Raw genomic sequence first — 22,475 nt, forward strand, 5'->3', positions numbered from 1 at the left:
GATTGTACATTGAAAGCCCTAATTCTTGTAGTAAACCAGGAATATTATGGCAAAACACAAAACCGCTGTCACACCGAAAGTACTGCAAAAATGTACTTTCTCTAGTACGAAAGTATGATACCTTCGCTCCTTATTGAAGTAACTGTTTCTCATTCAGCCTTGATGCTAGTAATTCTGAAGCTTTTTTTGATACGCCCAATTCACGTGCTAAATCATTTAACTCGTGCTGATCAAATCCCTTACGAACTGAATCCTTGTGAATTTCAAATTCTGCATCATTGCTGTCACTGTGTTCGTCAACATCACTCAGAACTTCTAGAGATGGTAGCTGTTCGAAAATTGGCACTGGAATTTCAGCTGAATGAGGCATTGGTCTGATAGCTGACGGTAGATTTGGATATTCTATTTTACTTTTATTTTTCCTGTTAAATCCTGATGTTTTCACTAAACAGAAGTAACAGTCTGTGGAATGACTTTTTTGCTCTCTCCACACCATGGGGATACCAAATGCCAACTTTTCACGTGTTCCTTTGGTCCACATCCGTAAACTCTCGACACACTGCTTGCACACTATGTGAGGGGCCCATGGCTTATCTTGATCACCGAGTTTTACTTTAAAATATGCAAAATATGCTTGTTTGACAAATGCACTGATGTTTGCCCTTTGAACTGGAATGGTGAAAACACCACAAATATAGCAGAAGGAGTCAGGGTTGTTTAGGCATTTACGACGAGAGGAAGAAGGAGCAGACATGATCTGAAACAAAGGAAATATGTACATAAGTAAATCAAACACTGAGATGGAAAGTTACAAGCTTTGAAAACTAACAAAGAAAAAAAATCATAAAAGATATATAAATTACAACTAAGTGCCCAATGTAAAGAGAAAAGCTATCACAAATCCTATTTATTCCTACTATGATACATTTTTTGTGTAAAGATATTGATAATTATGACGTATTGGGAGCTGCACACACCTCTCACCGCACTGTCTCAGTTGTGACTACTCTTACAAGTTGCCATGTAGCTCTATAGGAGTCGAATTGTACTCAGATAACAAGTCTTATTACAGAAATCAGTGCAATTGTGCTTCTATGGCAGGTAAGTTGAGGAGGAAAAACTTGACGTGATAGAAAAAAAAAAAAAACTGACTACATTTTTGGAATCAGCATGCCAATTTTAGTATAAATCATCTCAAAAACCTAACTTAACAGAAATTTTTTTTTCAAATTGTTCCCCAGTGTTATGAGAATTGTGTTAATTCTGCTCCAGCGCCTGACAAACAAGTGGCAACTTTTGGACAGGTCCGGAACGCTGGACTTTCCTACCAACAGCTGCCGTTCCGACCATTCAGGGGAGACCACATAAAGGACGTAACTCTTATGCTGTGGGACCATATTGTTCTACAGCAGTAGTGATATGGATAATCCCTTTGCTATGCACAGAGCTGTATATGCTACTATTTACCGGAGGTCTGGGCGGCACCGGAATAAGACTAAAGCGGGCTTTACACGCTACGACATCGCTAATGCGGAGTCGTTGGGGTCACGGAATTCGTGACGCACATCCGGCCGCATTAGCGATGCCGTTGCGTGTGACATCGATAAGCGATTTTGCATCGTTGCAAAAACGTGCAAAATCGCTAATCAGCGACACGGGGGTCCATTCTCAAATCTCGTTACTGCAGCAGTAACGAGGTTGTTCCTCGTTCCTGCGGCAGCACACATCGCTGCGTGTGACGCCGCAGGAACGAGGAAGCTCTCCTTACCTGCCTCCCGGCCGCTATGCGGAAGGAAGGAGGTGGGCGGGATGTTACGTCCCGCTCATCTCCGCCCCTCCGCTGCTATTGGGCGGCGGTTCAGTGACGTTTCAGTGACGTCGCTGTGACGCCGCACGGACCGCCCCCTTAGAAAGGAGGCGGTTCGCCGGTCACAGCGACGTCGCCGGACAGGTAAGTATGTGTGACGGCTGTGGGCGATGTTGTGCGGCACGGGCAGCGATATGCCCGTGTCGCGCAACAGATGGGGGCGGGTACCCACACTAGCGATATCGGGACCGATATCGCAGTGTGTAAAGTAGCCTTAAGTAACAATATCAGCATCTATAGAGCCAAGGATTCAAGAAAGTTTTACTATTGACGGAGTGATAAATGTTAGGTCACAGCATGGAGAGTAGTATACAACGTAAAGGCACAGCACTTGGGGGCAGTGAGGGAGAGGGACAGTATACAGAGCAGGGTCCAGAGTGAGCGCATAATATACGGTGGCTGTATATACAGTGAGGGGTATTGTGAGGGCACAGTATAGAAGAGAGAGTGTGAAGGCATTGGACGAGAGGCAGCATGATGAGGGATTGAGTGACCGTGTGAAGAGGGCATGGTATGGAGATATGAAGAGCCTGAAATGGGGACAGTGTGGGGGCCACAGTTCATAAATGAGCACGATGTGGTGGGTGTAATAATTCATAAGAGGAAACAGAATGGTGGGTATAATTCAACAACGGGTTGTGGAATAACCGCTTTCCCCCCACCGCATACAAACACTTCCCATTCTCTTTCTGCCCTCCTTTCTTCTTTAAATTTCCCTAGTAAACATCTAATTATTTGGTTTATGTGAAAGAATATATTCATACCTTATCAATCTTGTTATAGTTATATTCTAATGTTTAATGACAAGGTAATATTAATAACTGTCAGCATTTTTATTGGTATTATTGAATATAAGTAATGTTGTGTAGAGTTGAGTGAGTACCTAACTATTCATAGTACTCGTTATGAGAATAACGAGTGCTGCCTAATACTCGAGTATTCATTCTGAATAGTATGTGTAATGCAAGTCAATGGGGAAAAACTCGCAAAGTAACGAGTAAGTATCAGTGATTGACAGCTATATCTGTGTGCACACATACCGTATTTTTCGGACTATAAGACGCACCTGACCATAAAACGCACCCTGGTTTTAGAGGAGGAAAAATAGGAAAATAAAACTTTAAGCAAAAAAATGTGGTCATGACACACTGTAATGGGGCGAGGATCTGCTGCTAACATTGTTATGGGGGTAATGCCCCCAAATTCTCTACTAAGTTACCCCATCCTGGTAATGATCCTCCTGCCTTGTATATGATCCTGCTATAAACCCCCATCCTGCTCATATACCCCCATCCTACTCTTATACCCCCATCCTGCTTATATACCAGCATCCTGCTTACATACCAGCATCCTGCTCATATTCCCACATCCTGTTCATATACTCCCATCCTGTTCATATACCCCCCATCCATCCTGCTCATATACCCCCATCCTGTTCATATACCCCCCATTCATCCTGCTCATATACTACCATCCTGTTCATATACCCCCCATCGTGCTCATATACCATCCTGGTATATGGCCTGTATCCTATAGCACAGAGAAAAAAAACCCAAACATTTATACTCACCTCTTCCTCACTCCCTGCAGCCGATCATCTTCCTCTCTGCGCCACTGACGTGTGTGTGTGTGTGTGTGTGTGTGTGTGTGTGTGTGTGTGTGTGTAGCCGTTCCCCTGCAGCATGCGAAGTCTTCCTGTCTGTGCCGATCAGCACAGATCAGCTGATCGGCACAGACAGGAAGACATCGCGTGCTGCAGTGGGACGGCTCCACACACGGGGACGGGGGCTCCCCGTGCTAATGATGACGCGCGGGGGGCAGTGAATACAGCCGCACATGATCACTCCAGGCTGTAATTGCCAGGGGTGATCATGCGGGCCGGCTCTTTACTATGCGCGCGTCCCCGCTCGTCCTCCCGCCCACCTGTCAGCGACGGCTTCTGCGCTGAGAGATGGGCGGGAGGATGGGCGTGCATATGTAATGAGCGGGTCCACGTGGTCACAGCAGGCTGCTACAGCCTGCTCGTGCCACCGATGACCCGCTCCATCGCAGCACCTCATTCCCCGCAGCCACAGTCAGACCATAAGATGCACCCCCAACTTTCCCCCAACATTTGGGGGGAAAAAAGTGCGTCTGATGGTCCGAAAAATACGGTACATAGAAGGATGATAGTGTCCAAGAAAAGAAATGAGGGGAAGTCCAGCTCACCAGGGGCTGACCTGCTGGTTGTAATCAGGATCCTGCGCACGGAACAAGGCTTGGCAACCATCCAATGTGAAAATAGAAAAAGGAGTTTCCAGCGCCAAGGATAAAGTATAAAATCCTTTTTTATTGAATATAAAAGCAATAAAAATCCAGCAAGTACCATAATAAGTGTCAGAAAAATGCAGAACAACGCGTTTCGACGCTTCAGGTCTTAGTCATGTTCTCATGACTATTAGAACATGACTAAGACCTGAAGCGTCGAAACGCGTTCTGCATTTTTCTGACACTTATTATGGTACTTGCTGGATTTTTATTGCTTTATATTCAATAAAAAAGGATTTTATACTTTATCCTTGGCACTGGAAACTCCTTTTTCTATAGAAGGATGATAAAACTGCCCCCATTGGACCAAAAATCCCTGAAAGAGCAGAGACTTAAAGGGAACCTGTCAGGTGCAATATGCACCCAGAATCACAAGCAGTTTTGGGTACATATTGCTAATCCCTGCCTAACTGTCCCTGTATACACTAGCATAGATAAAGAGATCTTTAGAAAAAAGTATTTCTAAAGATTCTTTACGATATGCTAATGAGATAAGGGACTAGTCGCAAGGGCGTTAGTCTCCCCTACTAGTCCGTCCTCTAAGCATGTTAGCACGCCACAGGGGTGTGCTAATATGCTATTCAATACCCATTGCTTAGCTGTAAACAAAGGGAAGGAGACCACAGCCTATAATAACAAAATGAGTGCTGCCTAATGTGTGCAAAATGACAATGCACAAGGAAGGGAAAGAGCACACATGATTCAGGCACACATCAAAGGAGTATTTATATAGATATATATATTAATTATAATTTTATTTTTATAAAAATAAACAATTTATTGGGTCAATGAAAAACACCCTCCCCTGACGAAGCTGCTAGTCAGCGTAACGCGTGGGGCTCTCCCCACGGCCTCTTCCATAGCATATTCTGCTCCTTTGCTCCTTGGTATTCTCCCTATTTTTTGCATTTTTTGCATGCAGTTTTGTTTCCAGGCCCTGTATATCTGATATATACTCCTATGATCAAATGACATCGCTGTACTGAGGCCAATTAATCATTGTTGGCACTGTTTTATGCCTCTATTTTTGTTGTATAAGTCTATTTATAAAGACAGTATATATAATAGTGCCATACTCTATCTGTATATAATTGTCTACCTTACCAGTAGAGCTTACCATCTGCATGCAATTAATTACCATTTACCCTAGATCTGTGGTTTGGAGAATCAATTGATATATACTCTCGATAATACTAGATCTATCTTATATTGACTGGTATATTATCCCGGAGTCATTGATCATTTTGCTGAGGCCATGTTTTGTATTGTATGGTTTTAAATGATTTTATATAGCGTGTGGCTCTCATTGACCCAATATATTGTTTATTTTCATAAATATATTACATATACATACTATATATATTATATATACACACACACATATAATATATATATATATATATATATATATATTAGTATTGGGATACATTGCTCTCCATATAGACCTCTATACATTGGAGGTATGTGTTCATGAGATACAAAATTGTATTCTTTTGACCCCCAGAATTTGGTGTCAGCTCTCTAGTATTGTATATATATATTTACTGTATATATACTAGAGAGCTGACACCAAATTCTGGGGGTCAAAAGAATACAATTTTGTATCTCATGAACACATACCTCCAATGTATAGAGGTCTATATGGAGAGCAATGTATCCCAATACTAATATTATTAAAAATAAAACACTCCTTTGATGTGCGCCTGAATCGTGTGTGCTCTTTCCCTTCCTTGTGCATACCCATTGCTTAGCGACATCAGTGGTGACGTGTACCTGTGTCCATTGTCACCGCTTCAGACGCAGGGTTTAGGCTCAGTGCGCATGATCAGAAGTCTTGACACTTCCAGTCATGTGCACTATGAAGCAGGGTGTCCTGGCTTCAGAGGGGTTTAGTGCACATGACTGAAAGTGTCGGGTAAAACAAACAGCCTAAACCTGGCATCTGAGGCGGTGACAATGGATACACAGGTACGCACATCACTGCTGATGACACTGGGCAATGAATAACAACTAAAGAATGTATGTCTGGAACACAATGCTGTGAACATGGTGCAAGACTCAAAAAACATAACTATACAATAGGATAAAGAGTTGCACACAAGTCACAATGTATATGGGAATGATGAAAAGCAAAACTGCTATGGGAATACTAGACTGAAAAATACAATGGACTTACTGAAAAAGTGAAAAATATGAAGAATGGAATATGCATAACTGCTATGAATAATAGGAATATAAGATGTTTAGCCATTGTATTGATCAATGCAAAAGAGCAAAAAAAAAAAAAACAAAACAATTTTGCTTTTCATCATTCCCATCATTTCATAGTTTTACAAGACTATATATATCAATCTGCTCTGCTACATCTGCTCTATAATACGGGGGCCTGCCTGGCCTTCACTGGTCTAGGGAGAGGGTCCCCTTGAGTTAAGGGGAGAGGAGAAAAAAAAAGAAAAAAGCTTGTGCTGTCATTTTAAAACATCTGTAACATTTTAATTTTTCGGTCAATGTAGCTTTGTGAGGGCTTGGATCTTAGTGTGGTGAGCTGACGTGTTTATTGATGTCATTTTTGAGTAGATATGACATTTCATTTTGATAGCTTCTTCTTGCATTTGTTTGTGAAGTTATGATAACGTGAATTGGAGTTTTAGAAGATTTTTTTTTTTTAGTCTTTACAAAGTGGATTACCATATTTTATATTTTGATAGATCGGACTTTTACAGACATGGCAATAGAAAATATGGGGGTGGTTTATATCTGTATTCTTGATGTGGGAATGGTAGATTGATTTTGATGTTTATTTTTACTTTATTTTCTTATACTACATACAATTAAATATATATATGGAGCTAAAATCACGGTTTCCTATGAACTTCATCCACAGGCTGATTCAAGGAACACAGCCGTAGCAGACCCCCGGCTGCCATGCCAACCCACTGACATCCCACAATCGTGTTGCTGGTGGGAGCAATGAGCAATTAGAATATCACACCCGATTCTGCTCGGAGATTAACAGCAGTGGAAGTTGCAAGGTTGTTAACTTAGGCTGCTTTCACACATCCGGTTTGAGGCGTGCGGCTCAATCCGGCTGTGAAACCTATGCAACGGATGCGGTGAAAACACCGCATCCTTTGCATATGTTTTTACATGCGGTCTGTCAGTTTTTTGCCATTTGCGGCATGCTACTGAGCATGCGCAGTGGAAGAAACCGCATGCGGCGGCCGGATGCGGTTTTTGCCGCATCGCACCGCATCCATAGGGATGCATTGGGAAAAGCGCCGCATCGGCCAGATGCGGCGCGATGCGGGTTTTTTTGCCGCACAAAAAAAAATGTGCCAGGCAACGTTCCATCTGGCCGCCGCATCGGCTAAATCTACAGCATGCGGCAAAAACCGGATGGAACGCAAGGCCATGCGGCACAATGCGGCACTAATTAAAGTCTATGCAGGAAAAACGCAACCGGCAGCAAAAAAAAAAAAAACAAAACGGTTGCGTTTTTCCTGCAAAGTGCCGGATTGTGCCGCATAGCAAAAGCCGGAGGTGTGAAAGCAGCCTTATGGGTGTCTTTTTCAGGCAGTTCAGCTCTGTAACCAACCTTGAAAAGCGCTCAAGAAACGAGAGAGAACAAACACATACACTGCAATGTAAAAAGGACAAGCTATGCAAGATCAGGTTTCCAAACGTAAATAAAAGAAGTGACTCATTCTTCAGGCGGCTTCCACTTAAGGTGGTGTCACACACAGCGACAACATCGTCAGCGGCTCCCTGCTCTCTGCACATGTTGCAGCACAGCGACACGTGTCGTTATGATCGCTGCTTCGGCTGCTGTGTTTGACAGCTAAGCAGCGATCATAACAGCGACTTACAAGGTCGCTGCTACGTCACAGAAAATGGTGACGTAACAGCGACGTCGTTGTCGCTGTCGTTTAGTGTCACCCCAGCTTTAGAAGCTGCTCACCATTTGATACATACAAAATAAAAAAACAAAAAAAAAAAAACAAAACAAAAAACAACAATATCTAGAAGACTGGGATGACGCTTTTCCTCTTTAAAATCTTGGCTGGTACTCCGGCATCTAAAAGACATCATGTGCACATATCCTTAAGGCCCCGTCACACAGAGATAAATCTTTGGCAGATCTGTGGTTGCAGTGAAATCATGGACATATTGTTCCATTTGTACACAGCCACAAACCTGGCACTGATTGTCCACAATTTCACTGCAACCACAGATTTATCTGTGTGTGTGACAGGGGCTTTAGAAGCAGATGACGCCTGAATAATAGGGCAGGCTCAACTGCTGAGCTCACCTCATGCACTCGCTTGTGTTACGGAATTAAACGACCGGCAATATGAAGCAGATCGGCAATCAATAGTCTGCTCAGACAGGCCGATTGCACAGAGCAATCTTAAGGGCTGCTTCTCACTTGCGAGTTTCTCGCAGTAGAGCAATGCGAGAAAATCTCGCATTGGAATCGGACACATGTTAGTGAATGATTCAGCTCTCATCTGCGATTTTTTTCTCAGTCCGAATCGGACTGAGGAAAAAAAAAAAAAACAAAAAAAAAAAACACGCAGCATGCTGCTTTTTTGCGAGTTTCTACTGCGAGTCTCTCCAATGCAAGTCTATGGGAGCGTGTAAATAATCGGATGTCACGGGACGGCACTCACACCATCCTAGTGACATCCGATTTTCTAAATACATTTCTCGCATGTTTCCTAAAACACTGGAAACGAGTGATGTCTCCCAATGTCTGTCAATCACTATTCTCTGTCAGTCGGTCTCTCCCTCTCGGTCTCTATTCTCTCTCTGTCTGTCCGTCACTATCTCTGTCCCTCTCTCACAGTCTGTCGATCATTTTCCCCTCCTCTCTCATACTCACCGTTCCCCGATCTCCGGCGCGGCGCTGCACGGCTTTCTCACTGCTGCGGCGGCTTTTACTATTTTGAAAAAGCCGGCCGCTCATTAAACAATCTCGTATTCCCTGCTTTCCCCGCCCACAGGCGCCTATGATTGGTTGCAGTGAGACACGCCCCCACGCTAAGTGACAGGTGTCTCACTGCACCCAATCACAGCAGCCGGTGGGCGGGTCTCTACTGTGTAGTGAAATAAATAAATAATTAAAAAAAAAATGGCGTGCGGTCCCCCCCAATTTTAATACCAGCCAGATAAAGCCATATGGCTGAAGGCTGGTATTCTCAGGATGGGGAGCTCCACGTTATGGGGAGCCCCCCAGCCTAACAATATCAGCCAGCAGCCGCCCAGAATTGCCGCATAGTTCTGGGACTGTACCCGGCTCTTCCCGATTTGCCCTGGTGCGTTGGCAAATCGGGGTAATAAGGAGTTAATGGCAGCCCATAGCTGCCACTAAATCCTAGATTAATCATGTCAGGCATCTATGAGACACCCTCCATGATTAATCTGTAAGTTACAGTAAATAAACACACACACACAGACACACATGAAAAAATCCTTTATTAGAAATAAAAAACACAAACACATTCCCTCATTACCAATTTAATAAGCCCCAAAAAGCCCTCCATATCCGGCGTACTCCACGGACCTCCAGCGTCGCTTCCAGCATGAAGGTGACAGGAGCTGCAGAAGACACCGCCGCTCCGGTCACCTCCAAGCAGCAACTGAGGTGAGTAGCGCGATCGGCTGAGCTGTCACTGAGGTTACCCGCTGTCACTGTTGGAGGATCCAGCGGTGGCCGCGATTAACCTCAGTGACAGCTCAGCCGATCGCGTTACTCACCTCAGTTGCTGCTTGGAGGTGACCGGAGCGGCGGTGTCTTCTGCAGCTCCTGTCATCTTCATGCTGGAAGCGACGCTGGAGGTCCGTGGAGTACGCCGGATATGGAGGGCTTTTTGGCGCTTATTAAATTGGTAATGAGGGAATGTGTTTGTGTTTTTTATTTCTAATAAAGGATTTTTTCATGTGTGTGTGTTTATTTACTGTAATTTATAGATTAATCATGGAGGGTGTCTCAGACGCCTGACATGATTAATCTAGGATTTAGTGGCAGCTATGGGCTGCCATTAACTCCTTATTACCCCGATTTGCCAACGCACCAGGGCAAATCGGGAAGAGCCGGGTACAGTCCCAGAACTGTCGCATATAATGTATGCAGCAATTCTGGGCGGCTGCTGGCTGATATTGTTAGGCTGGGGGGCTCCCCATAACGTGGAGCTCCCCATCCTGAGAATACCAGCCTTCAGCCATATGGCTTTATCTGGCTGGTATTAAAATTGGGGGGGACCGCACGCCATTTTTTTAAATTATTTATTTATTTATTTATTTCACTGGACAGTAGAGACCCGCCCACCGGCTGCTGTGATTGGGTGCAGTGAGACACCTGTCACTCAGCGTGGGGGCGTGTCTCACTGCAACCAATCATAGGCGCCTGTGGGCGGGGAAAGCAGGGAATACGAGATTCTTTAATGAGCGGCCGGCTTTTTCAAAATAGTAAAAGCCGCCGCAGCAGTGTGAATGCCGTGCAGCGCGGCGCCGGGGGATCGGTGAGTATGAGAGAGAGCTGCTAACTTCAGTCACTCGGGGGATTAGTGGTCACCGGTGAGCCCTTCACTGGTGACCGCTAATCAGGACGCGGCACAGACAGAGCCGCAGCATGACAATGAAGTCGGGTTAAGTTAACCCGAGTTCATTCTGATTGTGCGGCTCTGTCTGTGTCTGCTGTCATCTGCCATTCAGCTCTGCTACATGGCTGTCTGTGTCTGCTGTCAGCGGCCATGTAGCAGCGCTGAATGGCAGATGACATAGTAAAAAATACGCATTACACACGCTAGTAAAATCATTAATTTATTAAGAAATAGCATCGCACTTGCGTTGCACTCGCACCTAACGTGAACTAAAATCAGCCGAGTTTTTTTCAGCCCAGTCGGACCGCTTTTACTCGCATAGATGTGTTTCCACCCTAAAGGAAATCTATTTGCCCTTTTGAGCCATTAATAAAAGGCACACAGGTTGTATACAGATGAAATTAGTCATACCTGTATGTCTCATGGATGATGGCTTGTTCAGTAAAATTTGTGTGTGCTGCCCGGAAGATAAGACTCCGTTCTTCTTTATACAAGATTTCTCCTCCTCTTCTGTTCCTTAGGGGTACTTTGCACTCTACCACATCGCAAGCCGATGGTAGCGATGCCGAGCGCGATAGTCCCCGCCCCCGTCGCACATGCGATATCTTGTGATACCTGCCGTAGTGAACATTATCGCTATGGCATCTTCACATGCACTTACCTGCCCTGCGACGTTGCTCTGGCCGGCGAATCTCCTCCTTCCTAAGGGGGCGGGTCGTGCGGCATCACAGCGACGTCACACGGCAGGCGGACAATAGAAGCAGAGGGGCGGAGATGAGCGGGACGTAAACATCCCGCCCACCTCCTTCCTTCCTCATTGCAGCCGGGACGCAGGTAAGGAGATGTTCCTGGCGCCTGTGGCTTCACACACAGCGATGTGTGCTGCCGCAGGAACGAGGAACAACATTGTAACATCGGTCCTTCCAAAATTATGGAAATGACCGACACTACACCGATGATACGATTTTGACGCTTTTGCGCTCGTTCATCGTATCAAAAACAATTTACACACTCAGATATCGACAGAGACACCGGATGTGCGTCACTTTCGATTTGACCCCACCGACATCGCACCTGCGATGTCGTAGTGTGCAAAGTACCCCTTAGTGTCTTTGTAGCGTCAAGTGCACGGCGGGAAATCCCGCACCTGTGCATTCTGCCTGCAGTCTCTCTCCTGCATCGTTTCACCCTTCTGTGGACACTGTATACAATTTTGATGTGTTCACGAGTCAGTTTTAAATGTCGCATTAGAAACTACAGAATGGCAGAACATTGCAGGGGAGGTACGGGAGGCAGATCACGTAGCCACAGAATTTCTAGACGTGCACCTAACCTCAGAGGGACACCAAGTAAGAGAAGGGGAGGAGATATCTTGTATAATGAAGACTGGAGGCAGGCTTATCTTGCGGGCAGTGCACATCCCATAGCCTGGAAGATCGAATATACTATATAAATGATGTATTTTACTGAACAAGCTATCATCCATGAGGCATACAGGTATGACTAATTTCAGCTGGATACATAGTTAGGTCCAGAAATATTTGGACAGTGACACAATTTTCGCGAGTTGGGCTCTGCATGCCACCACATTGAATTTGAAATGAAACCTCTACAACAGAATTCAAGTGCAGATTGTAACGTTTGATTTGAAGGTTTGAACAAAAATATCTGATAGAAATTGTGGAATTGTACACATTTCTTTACAAACACTCCACATTTTAGGTCAAAAGTAATTGGACAAATAAACAAAACCCAAACAAAATTTTTATTTTCAATATTTTGTTGCGAATCCTTTGGAGGCAATCACTGCCTTAAGTCTGGAACCCATGGACATCACCAAACGCTGGGTTTCCTCCTTCTTAACCCCTTCAGCCCCCAGCCTGTTTTTACCTTAAAGACCCGGCCATTTTTTGCAATTTTGACCAGTGTCACTTTGACGGGTTATAACTCTGGAACACTTCAACGGATCCTGGCGATTCTGAGATTGTTTTTTCGTGACATATTGTACTTCATGTCAGTGGTAAATTTAGGCCGATATGTTTTGCGTTTATTTGTGAAAATTTCGGAAATTTGGCGAAAATTTTGAAAATTTTGCAATTTTCAAAATTTGAAATTTTATGCCCATAAATCTGAGAGATATGTCACACAAAAAAGTTACTAAATAACATTTCCCACATGTCTACTTTACACCAGCGCAATTTTTGAAAAAAAAAAAAATTCCGTTAGGAAGTTAGAAAGGTTCAAAGTTCATCACCAATTTCTCATTTTTCCAACAAAATTTACAAAAAAAAATTTTTTAGGTACCACATCACATTTGGAGCGATTTGAGAAACCTAGGCGACAGAAAATACCCAAAAGTGACCCAATTCTAAAATCTGCACCCCTCACTCTGCTCAAAACCACATCCAAGAAGTTTATTAACCCTTTAGGAGCTTCACAGCAACCAAAGCAATGTAGACGAAAAAATGAAAATTTTACTTTTTTAACACAAAAATGTTACTTTAGCCATAAAAATTAGTATTTTCACAAGGGTATCAGGAAAAATGCATCATAAAATGTATCGTGCATTTTCTCCTGAGTACGCAGATAACCCATATGTGGTGGTAATCAAATGTTTGGGCACACAGCAGGACTCGGAAGGCAAGGAGCGCCATTTGAATTTTTGAGTGCAAAATTAGCTGCACTCATTAGCGGACGCCATGTCGGGTTTGAAGACTCCCCGAGGTGCCTAAACAATGGAGCTCCCCCATAAGTGACCCCATTTTGGAAACTAGAGCCCTCAAATATTTTTTCTAGATGTTTGATGTGCACTTTGAACCCCTGGGGGCTTCACAGAAGTTTATAACGTTGAGCCGTGAAAAGAAAAAATTTTTTTTTTACCACAAAACTGTTGCTTCAACCAGGTAGCTTTTTTATCACAAGGGTATCAGGAAAAAATGCACCATAAAATGTATTGTGCATTTTCTCCTGAGTACGCAGATACCCCATATGTGGTGGAAATCAAATGTTTGGGCACACGGCAGGACTCGGAAGGCAAGGAGCGCCATTTCACAGCAAAATTGGTTGGAATTATTAGCGGACGCCATGTTGCGTTTGGAGACCCCCCTGAAGTGCCTAAACAATGGAGCTCCCCCACAATTGACCCCATTTTGGAAACTAGACCCCTCATGGAATTTATCTAGCTGTTTAGGGAGCACTTTGAACCCCTGGAGGCTTCATAAACGTTTGTAATGTTCAGCCGTGAAAATATTTTATTTTTTTTACCACAAAATTGTTTTTTCAAACAGGTAGCTTTTTTTTCCACAAGGGTATCAGAAAAAATGCACCATAAAATGTATTGTGCAATTTCTCCTGAGTACGACGATACCTCATATGTGGTGGAAATCAATTGTTTGGGCGTACGGCGGGGCTCAGAAGAGAAGGAGCGCCATTTCACAGTAAAATTGATTGGAATTATTAGCAGACGCCATGTTTCATTTGGAGACCCCCTGAGGTGCCTAAACAATGGAGCTCCCCCACATGTGATCCCATTTTGGAAACTAGACCCCCGCCATACAAAAAAAAATTAGTTTGGCGAAATAAAAAATACAGACATCAGTAGAAAAAAAAAAAAATGAGCGCCTGCCAAGACCAGTGCCAAACGTGAGAGCAATGCACGAGTCTCGCATCGCATCATCCACTGCAGTCTGGAAGCGAGCAACTGCGCTGGATAATGCGATGCGAGAGGGCGGGGCGGCAGATGAGAAAGGGCGCAGCGGATGGAAGATGGGAAAGGGCGCAGCGGGTGGAGGAGCGGCAGAGGATGGGAAAGGGCGCAGCGGATGGATGATGGGAAATGGCGCAGCGGATGGATGGGAAATGGCGCAGCGGATGGATGGGAAATGGCGCAGCGGATGGAGGAGCGGCAGAGGATGGGGGGGAGGAGGTGAGATGGGGATACCTACCTTACAGGATGGATCTAGGCAGCAGGATCACAGCAGACAGAAGAGGCAGCAGATGAAGGAGGCAACAGATCGAGGAGGGTGAGAGGGGGCAGTAGATGGAAAATGGGAGAGAGCAGGCAGCAGATCGGGGAGGGGGGCAGAGTCTGATGGGAGAGAGAGATGGCACATGGAGGAGGGGGGACCCCGGGGGGAGGGTGGCTTGCAGCACATGTAGGGGGAGGGTGGCTTGCAGCACATGTAGGGGGAGGGTGGCTGGCGTGCAGCACATGTGGGGGGAGGGTGGCTTGCAGCACATGTGGGGGGAGGGTGGCTGGCTTGCAGCACATGTGGGGGGAGGGTGGCTTGCAGCACATGTAGGGGGAGGGTGGCCACATGTGCTGCAAGCCAGCCACCCTCCCCCCACATGTGCTGCAAGCCACCCTCCCCCCACATGTGGGGGGGAGGGTGGCTTGCAGCACATGGAGGGATAGGAGGTGTGGCGATGGAGAAGGGGCAGCCAATGAAGGAGGCGGCGGCGGCGGCCGCCGATCGGGAACAGTGGGGGCCGATTCGGGGGCAGCAGCGGCTGAAAAAGGTGGGTGCGACGGCGGCGGGGACAGTGGCGAGCATGGCGGCGGGGACAGCGGTGGAGCGGGAGCGGCGGCGGGGCGATCGGAGACAGCGGCGGGGACGGCGGTGGAGCGGGAGCATGGCGCCGGGGCGATCGGAGACAGCGGCGGGGACGGCGGTGGAGCGGGAGCATGGCGCCGGGGCGATCGGAGACAGCGGCGGGGACGGCGGTGGAGCGGGAGCATGGCGCCGGGGCGATCGGAGACAGCGGCGGGGACGGCGGTGGAGCGGGAGCATGGCGCCGGGGCGATCGGAGACAGCGGCGGGGACGGCGGTGGAGCGGGAGCATGGCGCCGGGGCGATCGGAGACAGCGGCGGGGACGGCGGTGGAGCGGGAGCATGGCGCCGGGGCGATCGGAGACAGCGGCGGGGACGGCGGTGGAGCGGGAGCATGGCGCCGGGGCGATCGGAGACAGCGGCGGGGACGGCGGTGGAGCGGGAGCATGGCGCCGGGGCGATCGGAGACAGCGGCGGGGACGGCGGTGGAGCGGGAGCATGGCGCCGGGGCGATCGGAGACAGCGGCGGGGACGGCGGTGGAGCGGGAGCATGGCGCCGGGGCGATCGGAGACAGCGGCGGGGACGGCGGTGGAGCGGGAGCATGGCGCCGGGGCGATCGGAGACAGCGGCGGGGACGGCGGTGGAGCGGGAGCATGGCGCCGGGGCGATCGGAGACAGCGGCGGGGACGGCGGTGGAGCGGGAGCATGGCGCCGGGGCGATCGGAGACAGCGGCGGGGACGGCGGTGGAGCGGGAGCATGGCGCCGGGGCGATCGGAGACAGCGGCGGGGACGGCGGTGGAGCGGGAGCATGGCGCCGGGGCGATCGGAGACAGCGGCGGGGACAGCGGTGGAGCGGGAGCATGGCGCCGGGGCGATCGGAGACAGCGGTGGAGCGGGAGCATGGCGGGGCGATCGGAGACAGCGGCGGGGACAGGAGCAGGCGGCGGGGACAGGGGCGGGCGGGCGGCGGGGACAGCAACTTACCGCTCTCCTTGGCTTCCAGGGACAGTCACAGGCCGCAGATCCACATTGATTGGAGAGAGCGGTCACAAGACCGGTCTCTCCAATCAGAGCTGGGGGCGGGTGAAGCATCGATCACCCAGCTCCAGCCAATGGCCAGTGCTACAGCAGCACTGATCAGGGCTGGATTTCAATGTTCCAGCCATTTTCAATGGCTGGAACATTACAGTGGCTGTAATTGGCTGAGCGGCGTTCGTCAGCCAATCACAGCCTCTGTAGGTTCGGGGAGGAGGCACCACCCCTCCTGAGGTCAGGCAGAGGTCCCCTCCTTCCCGAATCTACCGTTTAAGTAAACAAATTTCACTCCCCGGGGCTCCGGGACCGCGATTTCGCCATGACGTACTGAGTACGTCATGGGTCGTTTAGCACCATGTCACCATGACGTACTCAGTACGTCAAAGGTCGTTAAGGGGTTAATGCTTTGCCAGGCCTTTACAGCCGCAGCCTTCAGGTCTTGCTTGTTTGTGGGTCTTTTCGTCTTAAGTCTGGATTTGAGCAAGTGAAATGCATGCTCAATTGGGTTAAGATCTGGTGATTGACTTGGCCATTGCAGAATGTTCCACTTTTTTGCACTCATGAACTCCTGGGTAGCTTTGGCTGTATGCTTTTTTTTTTCTTTTTTTTCAGCCTCAGGATGTTCTGCTTCACCTCAATTGAGAGTTCCTTAGACCGCATGTTGTCTGGTCACAGCAACAGCTTCCAAATGCAAAACCACACACCTGTAATCAACCGCAGACCTTTTAACTACTTCATTGATTACAGGTTAACGAGGGAGACGCCTTCAGAGTTAATTGCAGCCCCTAGAGTCCCTTGTCCAATTACTTTTGGTCCCTTGAAAAAGAGGAGGCTATGCATTACAGAGCTATGATTCCTAAACCCTTTCTCCGATTTGGATGTGAAAACTCTCATATTGCAGCTGGGAGTGTGCACTTTCAGCCCATATTATATATATAATTGTATTTCTGAACATGTTTTTGTAAACAGCTAAAATAACAAAACTTGTGTCACTGTCCAAATATTTCTGGCCCTGACTGTATATGTCCATATTAATAGCTTAAAAGCTTCAAAGGTGGCAGATTCCCTTTAACATGATTGTTATTCTATTCCCCCCATACATAGTTCTCTGTCGAGAATTATGATATTTAAGCAAGCTTAATAATCAAGTCATCTGACAAGCGAACATTTTCTTGTACATCGAGTGACTGACAGCATATGTCTAGATAGGGAACTGATCGGTCACAGGGCAAATGCACTTTAAAAAGAAAAACGTTTGGGAGATTTTTTTATTTTTAATGTTCTAGGCCATTTAATTCTTAGACGATCAATGGGGATCCGGGTGCCCAGACCACCACTAATAGCTCAAAATACCTCTTAGCAGTGCCCAACTCAGAAGACAGAGGTGCACACATAGCGGAGTATGAATGCTGTGGAAGGTCATACGCTTTTTGTGCTCTCCTGTCTCCTGAGCAGTGGGGTCTCAGTGCTCAGACCTGTGCCAATCTGATCACAATTTAAGGGCCTAAAACATATAAAGATTTTAGAAAAGTTAAGTTCCGTTTTAAATTTTTAAATAGTGCTACTGCGTGCATCTAATCAGTACCGTGAATCCTGCATGGTTGGCAGTCTGGTGATAGCTGCTAACAACAACTCCCAGCATCTCCTAAACATGGTTAGGGACATATTGGGAGTTAGACGTTTACACAATACAGAGAGTGCTCCTTTGCTCTCTATGAGCGAGACTCTACCAAATATTTTTGACGCAGACTTATCTCTCAGGGTACATTTCCACAATCAGGATTAGCAGCATTTTGGAAGTTGCGCGTTTTCGCATTGTACAGTGCAAGCACAGTGGATGGGATTTATAGAAATCTCATGCCCACTGTGCCTCTTGTCTACACAGCGTAAACTGACCTGCAGTTTTCTAAGTTGTAGCATGTCAATTTATTCTTGCAGAGACAAGAGTGTTTTCAGTGGGAAAACACTGAAAATGCACAGCGCCCAGAATCCCGAGTGTGGGCATGGACGCTGCGTTCTTCAGCGTAGAACGCTAGCGTCTCCGCAAGAGGAATGGTGCTGTGTCTACAACACGGTGTCTCCCTGATCGTGGGAACGTACCCTTATAGAACAAAAGGATTTGAAGTTGAAATTAGACATGTTGGATTCTTTTCTCCCTCAACAATCATCTACCTAAGGGTACTCTCACACGAGCGTTGAAATCATACGAGTGGAATGCGAGAGAATCTCTCATTGCACTCTGACCAATGTTAGTCAGTGAGGGAGAGCAGTCAGCTTTTCTCGTGTACAGATTCTGGATGCGAGAAAAGTAGCAACATGCCACAATTTTCTGCAAGAGCCGTATCACTCGCACCCATTCAAGTCAAACGTGCGAGAGATACAACGGACTGCACTCGGATGTTATCCCAGTGCAGTGTGATATACGCACATGCTGGCAATGGAGGAGATGGGAGGATTAACCCCTCCCTCTCCTGTGCAGCTCCCTCCCTCAGCTTCACAGCTGTGACCTGATTGCAGGATCGGGTCACAGTTGCATGACACTCTGTTTACGCTCACAGCAGAGCCTGAGCCAGGAGTCATTAGCATATCGCATCCGATGCTCTCGCATCCGATGCCATACGCTCGTGTGAGTCCATCTTTAAGAGTGTTGTCAGTAAGGGATCACTTACACTAGCGTCTAACTCAGACAAGTGCTATCCAATGTTTTATCAAATAGCATTCAGTCCAACGTTATACAACGTTATATACCAGCGTTTTTTTTCCTCAAGCAAAAAATAAAATAAAAAATTGCTGCATGCTGTGATTGGCAGCGTATATTGGACGGCGCACACTGATATAAGACTATAGGTGCGTGTAAAACATCGGACTGCACTGATGACAACCAAGCGCAGTCCAAGCTACGCAGACAAGAGAGAAGAGGGTGAGATTAAGTTTTCCGTCTTCTCCTCACTTGTGCTCCAATTCTCGCATGTGAGAGAATCGGATCAAAGTATACTGACGCTCCGCTTAAGCGCTAACCAGAGTTTGAGCAGCGTCATTTGCACAATCCATCCGATTATCTTCTATGAGAGAATATACACCTTTATTCTGACATGCTAGTAGGGGGCATGTCCATTTACAGTGCCTAGGGCAGCATGAATACGGCACTGGCTGTGCGCACAACTGTACTGATTGTCCTATAGTCCGCAAATGTTGCCTTGCGGTGCATTGGATAGTTCAATATGTTTGATGCAGTCTTTTAATACTTTTTTTCCAACTTATTGTTCCGTTTGTTTTTTGTAGCAGTGAAAAAAGAACTTATGGGAACTTTTTTTTTTTTATTTTACTACTGTTCAAGGTCATTACATACATGTGGTAAAGACAGAATGGATAGCGAGTAGCGCTGCTTTCAAGTGTCATTTTTACTAATGTGTGTACTCGCTATACTCCTAATACTCGCGTATTCATTCCGAATAGTGTGTGTAATGCAAGTCAATGGGGAAAACTCAATGTAACGAGTAACCCGAATTCCGCACTATTCGTGTGAGTAGCGAATAGTGCGGAATTCAGGTTTCTCGTTACTTTGCGAGTTTTCCCCATTGACTTACATTGCACACACTATTCGGAATGAATACGCGAGTATTAGACAGTACTTGTTATGAGTATAGTGAGTACGAATAGTTAGGTACTCGCTTAACGCTAGTGGGTGTCCCACTACCAAGACCTGCTCTGAGCAGCAGATTGGGAATTATATTTTATTATTCAATTATATCTCTAATAGGGAACTGTTATTCCAATTGCAACATGGAGCAGCAGGTAAGATTCCCACCGCCACTCCATTGATTCTCATTGGGCTGCTGGAAAAATTGAGAGGCAGTTCTCCATTTTGCACACTGGTCCAACTTCCAGTTAGACGCAGACTAGTCAACAGATTATCACATGTGGATCAGTAGGGGTTTATATATGATTAATTGTGGATAGATAACTTGTTTATATCAGAGAACCCCTTTAATTTCATGCATGATGTGCGAGTGTGTGTTGGGGGGGGGGGGTATTGTGTGCAGTTTCTTTTAATCTTTTGTTTCTTTTAATCTAAACCATGTCAGTTCCTGATGCAGTAACTTACCGTTTGGTGCAAAGTTTACCCATTCATTCCAATATTTACCCAAAATCCTAGGTTAAACTGCGTTGTTGCATTTTCAAGCCAAAAAATGCTTGACTGCATGCAGAAAATATGCGCGATTTTTAGATGCAGAAATGCTGCAGATTTCATTTTAGAAATCTACGCATACAATCCCCCTGCAACTTTGTAATTCACTTTTTTTCTCTATCTTGTTCCGTTTGAGATAAAAATGCTAACTCCGTTGTTTTCCCACCAGGTGGTGCTATAGGTGGTTTAATTGCGTAGCGCATGGCTACTTTACTATACCTAGACACCACTTCTATAGCTGCCGCCGTTCTCAAGTTAATGGCAGTGGACAGGATATGGGTGGACACACTGTATATGGCTTGTGGTAGAAAGCTCTGAGACAGTGCTTGTGATGGGGATGTGACCAGGTCAAGCGAGCAGCCTGCGACGGGGACGTGACGGGGGTCAAGCGAGCAGCCTGCGACGGGGGTCAAGCGAGCAGCCTGCGACGGGGGTCAAGCGAGCAGCCTGCGACGGGGGTCAAGCGAGCAGCCTGCGACGGGGGTCAAGCGAGCAGCCTGCGACGGGGTCGTGACGGGGGTCAAGCGAGCAGCCTGCGACCGGGCACAAGCGTGCAGCCTGCGACCGGCTGAAGCGTGCTGCGTGTAACGGGCACGTGACTGGGTCAAGCGAGCAGCCTGTAATGGGGACCAGACCAGGTGAAGTGCACAGCCTGTGACTGTAATAAAGAGCCATGCAGAGGTCTGGGGCATTCACAAAGTACAGAGAAAGAAGTGATCCTATGCTCTGCCCACTTACCCAGTGTTTGGCAGCATGGTGCCCACGGTCCTGCTCGCTGGCACTTCAGAGACTTCTTACTGGAGGCTGTGTATAGGAAGGCAGCAGTTAGACTATAACCTTTATCTCACATGTCCACGTTCACCTGGAACGTCATGTAGTAAAGGTCATCGCGCTGTGTATTATCAGTAACCACCCGACATCACCTCCATTACTGCACAGGCGGCAGCTCCGCACATTACCTGGCGCTGCAGTGCGCTCCGCTCAACACTGTGACCGGTCACCTAGTTTTTGAGACCACTTTTCTAGAACGGAGCTGCTCCTGTGAGGGCTGACGTTACAGGAAGGGGCGGAGCCTCCCCAGTGTAGTGCTGATACCAGGAAGCAGCATGTGCCAGACAGTGGCTGCCGTGTGCAGAGAAGGCGAGACTGGTCCTATGAGGGCTGAGGTGGCTGCAGCCCAGAGGAGAAGACAGGAGTGGGCTGCCCCGTATAGAGAACAGTGGAGTGGGCTGAGGGGCTGCCCCGTATAGAGAACAGTGGAGTGGGCTGAGGGGCTGCCCCGTATAGAGAACAGTGGAGTGGGCTGAGGGGGGCTGCCCCGTATAGAGAACAGTGGAGTGGGCTGAGGGGGGCTGCCCCGTATAGAGAACAGTGGAGTGGGCTGAGGGGCTGCCCCGTATAGAGAACAGTGGAGTGGGCTGAGGGGCTGCCCCGTATAGAGAACAGTGGAGTGGGCTGAGGGGCTGCCCCGTATAGAGAACAGTGGAGTGGGCTGAGGAGCTGCCGCCCAGAGGAGAAGACAGGAGTGGGCTGCCCCGTATAGAGAACAGTGGAGTGGGCTGAGGGGCTGCCCCGTATAGAGAACAGTGGAGTGGGCTGAGGGGCTGCCCCGTATAGAGAACAGTGGAGTGGGCTGAGGGGCTGCCCCGTATAGAGAACAGTGGAGTGGGCTGAGGGGCTGCCCCGTATAGAGAACAGTGGAGTGGGCTGAGGAGCTGCCGCCCAGAGGAGAAGACAGGAGTGGGCTGCCCCGTATAGAGAACAGTGGAGTGGGCTGAGGGGCTGCCCCGTATAGAGAACAGTGGAGTGGGCTGAGGGGCTGCCCCGTATAGAGAACAGTGGAGTGGGCTGAGGGGCTGCCCCGTATAGAGAACAGTGGAGTGGGCTGAGGGGCTGCCCCGTATAGAGAACAGTGGAGTGGGC

At 47.5% G+C, this 22,475-nt stretch overlaps 1 protein-coding gene across 1 annotated transcript in view; it reads right to left on the minus strand.

Moving 5' to 3' along the window:
* HSDL2 (hydroxysteroid dehydrogenase like 2) overlaps positions 1–21,618 on the minus strand; it is a 101,044-nt gene extending 79,426 nt beyond the window's left edge. The window contains exons 1-2 of the mRNA XM_075338781.1: positions 21,512–21,618; positions 21,291–21,356 (exon numbers count right to left, since the gene is read on the minus strand). Of these exons, the coding sequence (XP_075194896.1) occupies positions 21,291–21,307 (17 nt within the window). The 5' untranslated portion in view covers positions 21,308–21,356; positions 21,512–21,618. The remainder of the gene's footprint in view (positions 1–21,290; positions 21,357–21,511) is intronic.
* Between the last annotated feature and the right edge of the window lie 857 nt (positions 21,619–22,475).

Source organism: Anomaloglossus baeobatrachus, chromosome 1, assembly GCF_048569485.1.
Source record: "Anomaloglossus baeobatrachus isolate aAnoBae1 chromosome 1, aAnoBae1.hap1, whole genome shotgun sequence".
In the NCBI taxonomy this organism is placed as follows: Eukaryota; Metazoa; Chordata; class Amphibia; order Anura; family Aromobatidae; genus Anomaloglossus; species Anomaloglossus baeobatrachus.